General features: G+C 36.3%; 1 protein-coding gene across 5 annotated transcripts in view; it reads right to left on the bottom strand.

Moving 5' to 3' along the window:
* Nucleotides 1–13,459, bottom strand: part of LOC101891172 (microtubule-associated protein Jupiter) — a 77,726-nt gene extending 64,267 nt beyond the window's left edge. Inside the window, exons 1-2 of one of the 5 annotated variants that reach the window (XM_059118209.1) lie at nt 13,118–13,459; nt 9,539–9,826 (exon numbers count right to left, since the gene is read on the bottom strand). In XM_059118209.1, the coding sequence (XP_058974192.1) occupies nt 9,539–9,600 (62 nt within the window). In that variant the 5' untranslated portion in view covers nt 9,601–9,826; nt 13,118–13,459. The remainder of the gene's footprint in view (nt 1–9,538; nt 9,827–13,117) is intronic. The other 4 variants (XM_059118210.1, XM_059118212.1, XM_059118211.1 and 1 more) reach the window with 4 other exon arrangements.
* Nucleotides 13,460–14,038: the final 579 nt, after the last annotated feature.

The raw sequence follows: 14,038 nt of genomic DNA, 5'->3' as shown, positions 1-14,038 counted from the left end.
TACTCCCAGAAGAGCTCCCACTCAAATTCGAACACGTTTCACACTCTGCTCGAAAGCGAGCAAGCACTTCAAAGGCAAATTACTCTTGAAAAAATAAAGGGCATGAATTTTATACGAAGCTTACTATCCACTCTCTTGATCCCAGTGCAAGCCCACCCGATTTAATCCTATTTTGAAAATATAGAATTGGAGTCGAAATGCTCGAAAGAGAGTAGTGGTTCACGCCAAGAGTGAAGTCGCTCTTATTCGAGTGACATCAAAAAACGAGAGTACGCTCGCATTTTTTCTACTCCCAGAAGAGCTGCCGTTCAAATTCGAGCACGTTTCACACTCTCCTCGAAAGCAAGCACTTCAAAAGCAAATTCCTCTTGAAAAAAAATACAGCCAGCAGGAGTTTTTTTTTTGTATGAAATCTTCTGTATGTCCGCTATAAATTGAAAATTAGCTACTGGTTCTCTATGAACAGAAACGTTTCGGGATATAATTTTTTATAGGTAGAAATTCCCTTCTCTTTATAGATATCCAAACCGCGATCTTCTTCAAACAAAAGGTCTTCTGAAATTGTTATACACGAAGATTTTGTGAAGGATTGTTCAAATTAGAAGACTCCTGCAGTCAGAAAAGTTTTCTATAATTAGACTTTGGAAAAGTCCCGCATTACATCTGTAATAAATTCGAAATGTCTTCAAGGTGAAGAATTCGGTTCTGATGAGGGTATGGTTGAAATAAACTCGCCAGGAGTGTTGTGAAGTTGAAAGATCCAGAAATAGGGCCTTCAGGAGGTAATCTAAAGAGAGAAGGCCATCAGAAGAGATTCCATGGATACAAAATCTTTAGGAGACTTTTAAGGCCAGAAGGACTTTAGATGGTCTGAAATAAATGGAAAATAATTAGTTCTTTTGTAGCCAGAATGCCGGGGAAGTCTTAGGGAGCCCAAAGACCTCCAGGAGTTCTTCTATGTATAGAAGATATTCAGGAAATATTTTAAAGACAAATCTTCAGGATGTTTTTTAAAGGAAAAAAAACCATATGTAGACGGAAGACACCTAAAAGATCTTCTATGAACGGAAGGCTCTCAGAAGCCCTTCAACAGGTCTTTTATAGAGGGACGTTTTTAAAGAAAGCTTTCGAAAGAGGAACGACTCCCATTAAGTTTTGCTACAAAACAAAAAACCTTTAAAAACTGTTTTTATAGTCAGAGGACATTTAGGGTCTTCTATGGGCCAAAGCTCTCCAAGGCGAGAAGTTTCAGAGGTCTCCTATGAACACGAGACCTTCCGGGGGCTTTCTATAAACAGATGACCTTCAAAAGGGTCATTATTGAAAAAAGACCTTCGTGAGGCGATATTTAGGGTCTTCTATAGGCCAAAGCTCTTCAAGATGCATTCTAAAGACAGGGGGACTTCTGGGAGATAGACCTTCAAAGTGGTCTTTAATGGCAAAATACCTTCACAAGATCTTTTATAAATTGAAGATATTCAGAAGGTCTTCTGTAGACAGACAGACACACTTTCAGAGAGTATTTTGTCGGAGATCTTCCATAGGTAAATCACCCTAAGGAGATGTTCAATGGAAATATGACCCTTTAAAGTTCTTATAAAGACAGAATAACTTGTAAAGGCCTTACATAAGTTCTAAGTTCTTTTAGAGACAGAATACCTTGTGAAGGCGTCCATGCCGAGATGGTCTTGAGAAGGTCTCTTGAAAAGAAAGACCTTTTATAGGTTTTTTCTTATAGCCAGACGAATTTTAGAAGGATTTCGGCAGAGAGAACACAACCAACACTCACAATCTATAAGAGTCGATCTAGCGAGTGGAGTATCTGATTTGGTCCAAACTTGGTACATCGTAAAATTATTATCAAACTTAGATCAAATTCGGAGATGGGCAATATCGGTCCACTCTTTCTGGTACCTACCCCACAAAAGGTCATTTTTGCTAACACATCTGTTCTGTTCTGAAGATGATATATATCTGCGAACCATTTCTGGTATCTCACCCACAAAGGGTCAGAATTTTCAATACTTTTATCTGTCATAACTTGTGAAAAAAGTCAGCGATTCTTTATCACTTGTTATATCTAAATATTTCTCTCAACCAGAAATCTCAAGAGAGGTTTTCATCATGATAAAAATATGTCTTTTCATCTATAGAAGAGTTATGGAGTATAATTCAGATTTCCTATATAAGAATGTAACATGGGGGTAATTTTTCTTCACCTCCATCCACTTTTCTTTACCAAAATTCCATTCGGAGAGACCAATGACTTTTAAATTAGGCATTTGTGTGTTATTTATGCAGAACGCATTAAACCCTCTTCGTCTGGATTATAAATTTTAAATGCAATATTCTCCAATGTAAACAGACTCATTGACAAATTTAATGGCCAAGAATATTCCCAAAAGTGGAAGAAGAATGAACATCACTCCCCCAACTACCTCCACTCCAAAAATATTGCCTCCTAAACAAAAATAGAAAACTAGAATTCTTAAAATTGTGGCAAAAACCTCATAAAAATTTCGAGGATTTTCAAGTGGTGTCTACAGATTTATGGGGATTGGGAAAATTCCAATAAATTAGCTCCCAAAAGAGATTAGAAAACAGAAGAAAAAGAAAAGAGACGACGACACAGCCATCAAATTTGATGGGACTGGTGATTGATATTTGAAGTGGAGGAGTCGTTTCACGAAGACGTGCATTATTGAAATTTCTAGAATGTGTTTTAAATTAAAAATAGTATTTTTTTTTAATTTTTAAAAAATTGTATTTTTTTTAATTTTAAAAAATTGTATTTTTTCCTAATTTTATTGGAACCGAAGTACACAATTTGGATATCCCTCAGCTGGAGCTCAATGTGCAGTCAAATATACACACCAATTCGATACAAATCAAATGGGATTTGTTTAAATATAAATTAAAAAGAAATTAAGGGAGCCAGAGAGAAAAAAAAAATTCGGCTGCAGACAAATAGGAAATTAATGAAATGAAATAACAAAAATAGAAAGTGGAACAAAAACAAAACACATGTTCGGAACCGAAAAAAAACTTGGCCATGTTATTGCATGGCATAATTATAAACAATAACAACAACGACAAATAATTATGATTTTTTCCATATATAGATTTGGAGGTCTGCCTGCCTCCCTTCCAAATGGGTGGTGGTGATGTAGGGAGGGAAAAAAGTTCATTAAACTCCGGCACGGTGCATGAAACAGTAACATTTCGAGAGGAGAAAGGGGAGAGATGGGAGTTTGCATAAACTAGCCAAAGGGAAGGTTAGTTGGCTAGCATGCCAGCCAAGTTTTTTTCCAAAGTTTCTTATCATTTCGAAAAAAAAAATGTTGCAAAATTTAAATATTTTGCCATGCCAGTTGTTGCCAGCCAGGAAAAATAAAATCAATATTCCCCCGGTACTATTTGCCTAGCGAACGAGCAAATGAACCTCCAAACCGGCCAGCGACTAATACCGCCCAACATGCCTGTATTTCAAGTTGAAGAGGAGTCGGGCGATAGATTTCCAGTAGGTAAATGGCCAGCCACCAATGTGAACGACTACGACAAGAATATGGCGCCCAACGTACACCTACCTTTGATTTGAAACAAGAAGGCCCCAGCAGCTGGTGTTTGAAAATAGTTTATTTATCCATATACCTATATATGTATGTTTGTAAAAGTATATACATAAATATATACATACTACAATTTGTATACATATATATAAATCTGTTCGCAATCCAATTGCATATTTGAAGAACGGCAGAAAGAAAGGAGCCGCATTTGTTTTGGCATAGACGACGAACCAACCGCCACGTACATATGGGGGCAATAGAGACAATGTAAAGGTTAATAAACTTCTTAAACTTCAAAAAATACACACATACATACATATGAATATGTATGTTGGAAGACAACGAAAAAGAATAGATAAAGTAATGCAATAGTATGTATAAGTTCTATTAGAAGGGCTTTGCAGATATATATCTCCTCCAAAAAAGATATTGTGTTGGCAAAAGTTTAGTATGTGTTAAATTTGAGAAAACGGATGGATGGATTTGGATGCTTATTTCGCTTTCTTTGAGCGTTTAGTTTTTCAAAATCTTGAACCCCATGGTGGAGGAGGTACCAGAGGAAATGGTCCGATCTCTACCCTCTTTCTAACAGATCTTATGTAGATGGGAATATTGAGATGCACCAAGTCTGAATGGAATCAGATAATAATTTCGCGTTTTATGATCTTCATGAATATTCAAAATTGTTACCCTTTGAGGGTGAGGTACCACAAGCAGTGCGCCGATATAACCCATCTTCACATCAGATCTTGTGTTAGAAGAAATAATGAGATGTGTGATATTTGGAGAGAACCGGATGCTTATTTCATTTCATTACGATGTACCAAGTTCGGACCCAATCGGATACTCCCTTCGAGAGTTATCGTGCGCACGAGCCAGCCTGACGAACGGACATCGCTAAATCGACTTCAAATGTTTGAAAACAGAAGCCATATAGCTAAGGGTATAAAAATGTCAGATCTTCATCCGACATTTTGGTGTTTAGAAGAAACTTCCGATTTTTTTAGTCAAGGAAAGTCATCTAGAATTTTGAACGGAAAATATTTCAACCACTTCATCGAACCTTGGCCTTCCCAAGAACTCTTCATATACTTCGATAAGAATTTAATCGGTCAGAGAATATAACAATGATTTTCGGTTAAAAAGTAGGAAGAAACATTTGACATTTTTTCAAGAATTCGGCAGGAGAATACGACACCCACAAAAAAAAAATCGATATACTTAAGAATTCAATGAGGCTTCAGTCTGAATTCGATACCAAATTCGATCCAGAGAAACACAAGCAACTGAGGCGAAAATGGGAATCAACATCAAACTTTGCCATAAAACCATAAAACTTTCGATCCTTCCAAAAAATTTAGATTCTTCAGATTTTCATCCAAAATTTAGGACAACCACTTCACATGATTTTGCTCATCCCAAAGATTTCCTGGAGAAATCGGTGAGAAATTCGGAACAAACATCAGATTTGTATTGAAAATTTCGGTTTACGAACACATCAAACAATTCCACACGACTTTGGCTCTTCCCAAGAACTCTTTTCAGACCATGCTAAGAATTCTACCCCATTTTCATTTTCATCATCCCAAACACGAATTATATTCAGGCTTGGTAGAGAATTCGGTCAGAAAGTCGACAGAAACATGAGATTTTCGAATTATCGAAGATTTCAGTGGAGGAACACATCAAAAAATCCAGATGACTCTTCCTGAGAATTATGTTTAAGATTCGACAGAGTTCGGCCCGTAGGTCGAAAGAAACCCTATAAAACTTTTGATCCTCTCAACTAATTTACCTTTAGATTTTTATCCGAAATTTCGGACAATCACATCCCATGATTTTGATCAACCAAGGATGAATTTTATGCAGACTTCGTGGAAAATTCGGTTAGAAAGTCGAAAAAAACATCAGATTTAATTTGGAGATTCTCAAGAATTCTGTTTAGACTTCAGACAGAATTCTATAAAAAAAGTCGGAAAAACATCAGATTTTCATACGACACTTCAAAGATAAGGTTTCAGGAAATTTCGGTAAGGGTCATTTGAAGAGAAAGCGGATAGTTCTTCAAATGACCCTTACCGAAATCTCGAATAAAAACCTGATGTTTCCTGAAACTTTCCCTTCGAAGCGTCGTATGAAAATTTGATGTTTTTTCCGACTTTCTCATAGAATCTTCTGGCTTTTTGGTCGTATTTTTTTTTTTGGAATTTCGAAAATAATATAGACTTCAGACAGAATTATATCAGAAAGTAGGAAAAAACATCAGATTTGCATACGACACTTCGAAGAGTAGGTTTCAGGAAACCTCAGATTTTTTTTTTTTCGAAATTTCGTTAAGAGTCATTTGAAAGAAAGCGGATAGTTTTTCAAATGACCCTTACCGAAATCTCGAATAACAATCTGATGTTTCCTGAAACTCTCTCTTGGAAGTGTGGTATGAAAATCTGATGTTTTTTCCGACTTTATGATAGAATCCTGTCTAAAGTCTATCTTATTTTCGAAATTCCTAAAAAAATACTATCAAAAAGCTAGAAGAAATTAAAAAGTTCCATGCAACGTTTCAGACATTTGTCAGATGTTTATCCAACATTTCGGAAGTTTTCTTTATAGAAGTAAGGATATTTTTAGAAGTAATTGTGAAGAAGACTTGCTACCTATGCCGACTTTGAGGTCTCCTTAAAAAAGTTTTTGAAGTCTTCATGAGGACTTTAGTGATTCTTTGGAAAAATTTCGAAAAAAAATCAAAAAATTTCACAAGCCACACAAAATTTATGTTTTATTTCAAATCTTTTTTGTTATAAACATTTGACGATTTGTTGTTGGTGCGGTCATTTACCCGGCTAGATATTGAAATTCTTTTCATTTCACTCACCCCGAAAAAAATGAACAAAATTCATTACCTCTCCCCTCCTTGTCATTAGCGACATGCCACATGAGGCGGGTAATAAATTCATATGAAGATTTTTGTCCGACACTCAATGACCGAACGTCATCTAACGATAATGACTGTTGTAATAGTACTTCCAACTATCTTCTATCTCTCGTTTTCAATCTTTTATCCATCAATAATATTTACAATGGTAACAAAAGTCACAAAGTCATGTCAAATGGTCAGTTGGGGGAGGGGGATGAGGAGGAAGCCATGCAATGTCATGTGATATGATGCTGACAAAATGGGCAGACAGATAGATAGTCAGTCATTTGGTCATTTGTTTAGGTTTTGAAATACAACACCCAATGACACACACACACAGAACATGTAATGGTCAGTTATGCATGAGAATTCAACCCCCAATATTTTTGAGAATTGAGAATTATTTTCCGTTAAAATAATCAAACCACCCCCATTAGAAGTAGGCTAGTATTTTGAATATTTTATCTTTTTTTTTTTTTTTTTGAAAAATTAATTTTTTAAAACTGGCATATCTTCCTACCTCATCATCCATCTAATGGCTCCGTGACATGGTGTGGTTGTAATAATTAATCTTCAGCTTTAGCTTGCCACCACTTTAGTGTACCCAAGACTTTAGGGAAGCCCTAGCATAGAGTAACTCATCTCACCCCAATTTTACAGATTCAGAGCAAAATAAGAGTTTGTGACAGGGACGTGCAGAGAAATACATTTTGAAACCACTTCGGGGAGCAATTTTACTTTTTTCATATGATTTATACAAAAAAATGGCAGAAAGGTGTAACCTCTTCGAAAGAGAGTCCCAGGTCCCCACCCTGTGTACGTCCCTGCTTGGTGGTGACTTGAATTACAAAAAAATCTACATTCATTTTCCTCTTCTAATCATCTATCTAACATACCCATTTATCTTCTCCGCATTACATACGAGGGATGATGATCATGCAATCGAGCCAGCACTAATTTTTGGCATCTGTACACACTCCATAAAAAACAGTTTTACCAAAAATTCAACCCCCCTCCTCCTTCCCGACGTCCTTTTGTTTTCCTCGTGCGGAAAATGTTTTATGTGAAAATAAACAGATTAAAGTGATAATAAATTTCAGGATTTTCCATTTCCCACTTATCAGTGGGAGGTTAGGCAAGGATGGTGGGTGATGGTGCAATTCCAACTGGTTTCATTCAATCGCATTTGGCGATTTATTTTTGGGTATTTGAGATAAGAGCGAAACACTTAATGGCTGTTTGAACAGATGACGAGCGGTGACGCATGGCATGGCGGCATGCATGCCATTATCTATATGGTCATCTCTCGATGGGATATGGAGAAAGATCTGGAATCTTTTGGTGCTTTATATTCATCATGGGAGGAAAAATAAGGTCTAGGTCTATAAGACCTCCAAGTCTTCTATAGGAAGATCACCAGTGACATGGGAGGAAAAATAAGAATACCCCCAAGTCTTCTGTTAGAACATCTCCAGGTCTTCTGTTAGAAGACTTCCAAGTCTTCTGTTAGAAGACCTCCAGATCTTCTATATGAAGACCTCCAGGTCTTCTATTAGCAGACTTCAAAGTAGAAGTCTTCCAACTCTTCTATAAGAATGCTTCGTAATCTTCTAAGAAGACTTCGAAGTCTTTCCTTAGAAGTCTTCAAAGTCTTCTCTTAGATTCTCCAAAGTCTTATTTTAGAAGTCTTCAAAGTCTTATTTTAGAAGTCTTCAAAGTCTTCATAGTCTTCAGAAGACTTCATAGTCTTCAATAAGACGACTTGCAGGTCTTCTATAGGAAGACCTCCAGTCTAATATAAGAAGATTTTCAGGCTTTCTATAAGAAGACCTCTAGGTCTTCTATAAGAAGACTTCTAGGTCTTTTATAAGAAGACCTCCAGGTCTTATATAACAAGTCTTCCAGGTATTCTATAAGAAGACTTCCAGGTCTCCTATAAGATTTCCAGGTCTTCTATAAGAAAACCTCCGGGTTTTCTATAAGCAGACCTCCAGGTCTTCTATTAGCAGACCTCCAGGTCTTCTATAAGCAGACCTCCAGATCTTCTATAAGCAGACCGCCAGGTCTTCTATAAGAAGACTTCAAGGTCTTCTATCAGAAGACCTCCAGGTCTAATATAAGATTTTCAGGCCTTCTATAAAAAGAAAACCTCCAGGTCTTCTATAAAAAGTAAACTTCCAGGTCTTCTATAAAATGATATCCAATTCTTCTATTAGAAGACTTCCAAGTATTATATACGAAGACCTCCAGGTCTTTTATAAGAAGACCTCCAGGACTTCTATAAGCAGACCTCCAGGTCTACTATAAGCAGACCTACAGGTCTTCTATAAGCAGACCTCCAGATCTTCTATAAGTAGACCTCCAGGTCTTCTATAAGCAGATCTCCAGGTCTTCTATAAGCAGACCTCCAGGTCTTCTATTAGAAGACCGCCAGGTCTTCTATAAGAAGACTTCAAGGTCTTCTATCAGAAGACCTCCAGGTCTTCTAAAAAAACCTCCAGGTCTTCTATAAGAAGACCTCAAAGTCTTCTTTAAAAAGTTCTCCAATTCTTCTATTAGAAGACTTTCAAGTCTTCCCGTAGAAGTTTTCCAACTCTTATCTAACAATACTACCCAGACTTCTATAAGAATGTTCCCGAAATCTTTTAATAGAAGACTTCCAGGTTCTCTATAAGACTTCTATAAGACTTCTATTAGAAGATTCCGGGAACATTCTATAAAAGGCTTTGAAGTCTTATCTAAGAGGCTATAAGCGGTCCACAATAAAAAAAACCTCAAAAGACCTTCTCTTAAATAAAAATTTTGAAATTCTTTCTTAAAAAAGCCTTTGAAACCTTCCCAAAAGAAACATCTCAAAGTCTTCTTACAACATTCTGAACAACTGTTCTCATAAAAACCTCGACCTTCTACAATAAACAAAGACAAAACAAAAAAATTCTAAAATTTTCAAATCTGAAGGATTTTCGAACAAGGACCCTCAGGGGCCATAGTAGCAACTGTAGTAGTTTTATAGTATTTATCATTGTTTTTTGTTTTGTTGTAATAGTAAACTTACCTCTTCTTGGTTTTGCCGACATTGTAAAGTTCAACATGTTTGAATGCAGCATAGGCGGCCATTTTTTTCTGTGTTTCTGTTGTTGGCAAGGGGGTTGGGCGGGAGTAGTTAGAAGACTTTTTTTTGATTTTAGCAAACAGATGTTTTTTTTTCGAGAATAACAAGGACACCACAACGGCGAAGAGAAGCTTTTGTTTCGGTTGTTGTTAAAGGTTATCACGGGAGCAGTAGCAGCAACAACAATGGAAGTGTTGCCAACTTTGTTGTAATGCAGATATAATCAAATCTCTGGGTGAGTAGCAATAATAACAACAACAACAGCCAGCAGAGAAATTGAGTAATGTTATGGAGGAGAGCAAAAAATAAAAAAAAAAAACGAGATAAAGAAGAAAAATAAAGGAAATTATCAAGGAAATGAAGGAAAAACTATTTGACATTTGAAAAGGGTCTTTTTTAGTGGCTGGAGAAAAGCTGGGGCGAAATTGATGAAAACTGTGAAATTATTCTAAACTTTTTTGTTTGTGGAGGCAACTCAAGGGAGAGAAGAGAGAAATGGGTAGTGGAGAAAAAATCAATAAACAATGATGTTCGCCAGGGCATCCTTTTCTGTGGGACATGACGATAGCAGAGGCAGTAGATGAAGACAGTAGGGTCTGAACAAAGACAACTTTATTTAGAAAATTTGATACAAAAAACTGGGGAATATTTTCGAGGTTTTTTTTAACAAAATTGAAACCAATATTTTTTTGGGACTAGGGAATATTGTCGGGGTTTTTAACAAAATTGAAACCAATATTTTTTGGCATCTACGATGGAAATGGAGATTTCTTGTCTTTGGTGATTTTTAGTGAAATTTGATGAGGAATATTTTCGTCCTAGACGTCATCCTTCTAAAGGGGGGAGGGAATATTGGGGAACTCTATTTAGCTAAGGTACCAAAAGGAGTGGGCTGATATCTATCATCTCCACATCAAATCTTGTGGTGATAAAATGATTGGGATGTGCCAAGTTTAAAAGGAATTCGATGCATATTTCGCTTTTATAAGCTTCAAAGGTGTTGAACAAGTTTATCTCTGGGGGGGGGGGGGGGGGTGTGCACCGATATTTTTCATCTTCACAGCAGTTGTTGTGTTAGGAGAAATATTGGGTTGTGTGAAATTTGAAGAGAATCGGATGCTTATTTTGTTTTTTATGAGAGATATAACTATTCAAAATTTTGACCCCTTTATGGGGGAGCTACCTGAAGAAGTGGTCTGTTATATTCCATCTTCCCACCAGATCTTGTGTTGCGCTGCTCATTCCTGATCTTATAAGCTTAAAGATTACTCAAACTTTTGACCCCTATGTGGGGGAGGTACCAGAAGGGGTAGACCGATACGTTCCATCTTCACAACAGATATTGTCTTAGTAAAAATATTGGGTTGTGTGAAATTTGAAGAGAATTGGACTAGTACTTCACATTTTATAAGAGTTATAAATATTCAAAATTTTGACCTCTTTGTGGGGAAGGTACGAGAAGGAGTGGTCCGATTTAATCCATTTTCAAAGCAGATACGGTATTAGCAGAAATATTGGGATGTGTGAATTTTGAAGGGAATCTGATACGTATTTACCATTTTCTATGTGTTATAAATATTCAAAAATTTGACCCCTTTATATGGAAGGTACTAGAAGGGGTAGGCCGATATTTTCCGTCTTTACAACATATATTGTTTTAGTAAAAATATTGGGTTGTGTGAAATTTAAAGAGAATCGGATGCTTATTTCGCATTTTATAAGCGATATAATTATTACAAATGTTGACCCCTATGTGGGGGAGGTACCAGAAGGAGTGGCCCGATTTATTCCAACTCCACAGCAGATACGGTATTATTAAAAATATTGGGTTGTGTGAAATTTAAAGGGAATCTGATACGTATTTAACATTTTCTATGCGTTAAAAATATTCAAAAATTTGACCCCTTTATATGGGAGGTACTAGAAGGGGTAGGCCGATATGTTCCATCTTCACAACAGATATTGCCTTAGTAAAAATAATGGCTTGTGTGAAATTCAAAGAGAATCGGATGCTTATTTCGCAATTTATAAGCGTTATAATTATTCAAAATTTTGACCCCTTTGTGGGGGAGATACCTGAAGGTGTGGGCAGATATATCCCATCTTCACACTAGATCTTGTGTTAATAAAAATATTAAGATGTGCGAAATTTGAAGACAATCGGACTGTTATTTCACATTTTAGAAGAGTCATGAATATTCGAAGTTTTAACCCTTTGTGGGAGAGGTAAATGAAGGAGTGCGTCAAATTTGTCCATTTTCGCACCGGACCTACTGAAAAAAATATTACGATTTGTAAAGTTTGCACAAAATTGGATGATAATTTCCTGCTCGAAAGGGTCAATTATTTTCTGTGAAAATTTTGACTTTTTGAGGGGGAGGTACCAGAAGGAGTGGACTGATATTGCTCATCTCCAAACTTGATCTAAGTTTGTTAATAATATTACAATGTAGCAAGTTTAGACAAAATCGGATACTTCCTCCGAGAATTTTCGTGCGTAAAATCTATCCAGACAGAAGGACGGATACCCCTAGATCGCCACCAAATGTCCTGAAACAGATTCGGTACAAAAAGACCTAGGGTCTATGGACGTTTTTTTGGATGAGGCAATCTTTGGTCGTATTCAAATGATATATACCCTCTGTGGCTATATGGCTGAGGGTATATAAAAGTAAAGAAAGACGGATACCCTTAGATCGCCACCAAATGTCTTGAAACGGATCCGGTGCAAAGAGACCTGGGGTCTAAGGACGCTTTTTTTATATAAAATCAATCAATGGAATTTATTTTGTTTTCGAATATTTTAAAAAAATATTTTTTTTGGTCTCAAAATTCTCTCAATTTCATTTTTTTAAATTTTGATTTTTTTTTTAACTCCCGTTAAAAATTAAAGTTGCTTTCAAAATAGATATTTTTCCTTTAGAAAAAAAGTTGGTTACAAAAATCCTGCCCATACTGTATTTATATATATTATTTCAATTCTATATATAAAACGAAGATGAATTCCAACACAGAGTAGGTTGGCAGAGTACCCCAAAAAGGACACGCATTGCAGAGAAGAGCAATAACACAAAAAAATGTATAAATCCTCCACAAACATTTTAGGGGAGCCCACACAACAAAGAGAACACACACAAGGACCAAATGAGGTCCAACAACAATAACAACGGATTCATTTCCAATGGTGTTTGGGGCCGCGAAAGAAAAAAAAAACAGATTTGTTTGACTGCTGTTTGTTTTACTCTCAGGAGAGAACGTATAAAGGATGTCGCCGCAGCCACATGAAAGGATGCTATGGCAATGGGAGCCGCCTCCTCTGCCCGAGTATAGAACTTTGCATACATATAGACACACAATCTGGGTATAGATTCGAATTTATTTTATGCAATACCTACAAAAAGTTATGAGTAGGGATGAAAATTAATTAGAAAAATATTCCACAGTTTTCAAAATTTTGACAACCTTTCTCCAGCCATTAAAAAGTCCTTGTTATTCCAAATTCGAAAATGGGGGAAAACTCACAATTTTCTTTTCAAGAGCAGGTTCGTTTTACCACAATTTTTCACAGTTCGTTATTATTTTTTTTTCGTTTTAGAAATTTAAAATTTTTACTGGAAGAACTTTGTTTTTTCACCGAAGAAGAAGAACTTTGTTATTTTAATTTTTTTATTTTTATTAAAAATTATTAATTTTTATTTTCTTGGTTTGGTAGTATTTTCTCATTGACACACAAAGAATAACAGAACAAAAAAGCTTAGGTTTTCTTCTTTTTTAGTTTTCAAATAAAAAACACCACGGCGCTTTTCTTTGCTTTGTTTGGAAAGACGTTGTGAACGGCGCTAGTTTAAGTTTGAGACTGAACTGTTTTTGGAAAAGTGGAAAACATTTTATATTATCGATCCAGCAAAACATAATGGCCCAACAACATGCTGCACAACAACGACAACAAGAAAGCGGCAGCAGTGGCACTACACAACACCATCCTCATCATCATCGCCAGCCAGCCAGCCACCACCATCGTCGTCGTCATTACCACTGTCTAAACAAAAACAACAACAACCACAACATAGCCAACCAAACATTAGCCCACGTACGGAGAGTGTAGTGTAATAAAAACCAACCCAACCCCACTCATTGCACACAGCAATTGCGAGAGCAAAGAGAGTTTACTCATCCATGTCCGGAGAGTAAAAACCAAAAAAATTTCAATAACATTACCTCAACTGCAACAAATAAAAGACAGACAGACCCACACAGGCACAGTGTTGTGAGTTCAAACAAACTGAAGAGTGTTAATTTAAAAGAGCAGAAGGTCTCATAGACTAGCAGAAAATTTAAGCGGCGGCCAGATAATCCATCTAGATTCTAGAAGAACAGATGATCTTTTCTATATAAGACATGAAGATCTTCTCAAAAAAAAAGTATGAAAGTTTTCTTATGGGA

This window comes from Musca domestica, unplaced genomic scaffold (genome assembly GCF_030504385.1).
Source record: "Musca domestica strain aabys unplaced genomic scaffold, Musca_domestica.polishedcontigs.V.1.1 12, whole genome shotgun sequence".
In the NCBI taxonomy this organism is placed as follows: Eukaryota; Metazoa; Arthropoda; class Insecta; order Diptera; family Muscidae; genus Musca; species Musca domestica.
This window is presented reverse-complemented; position numbering and strand designations above follow the sequence as displayed.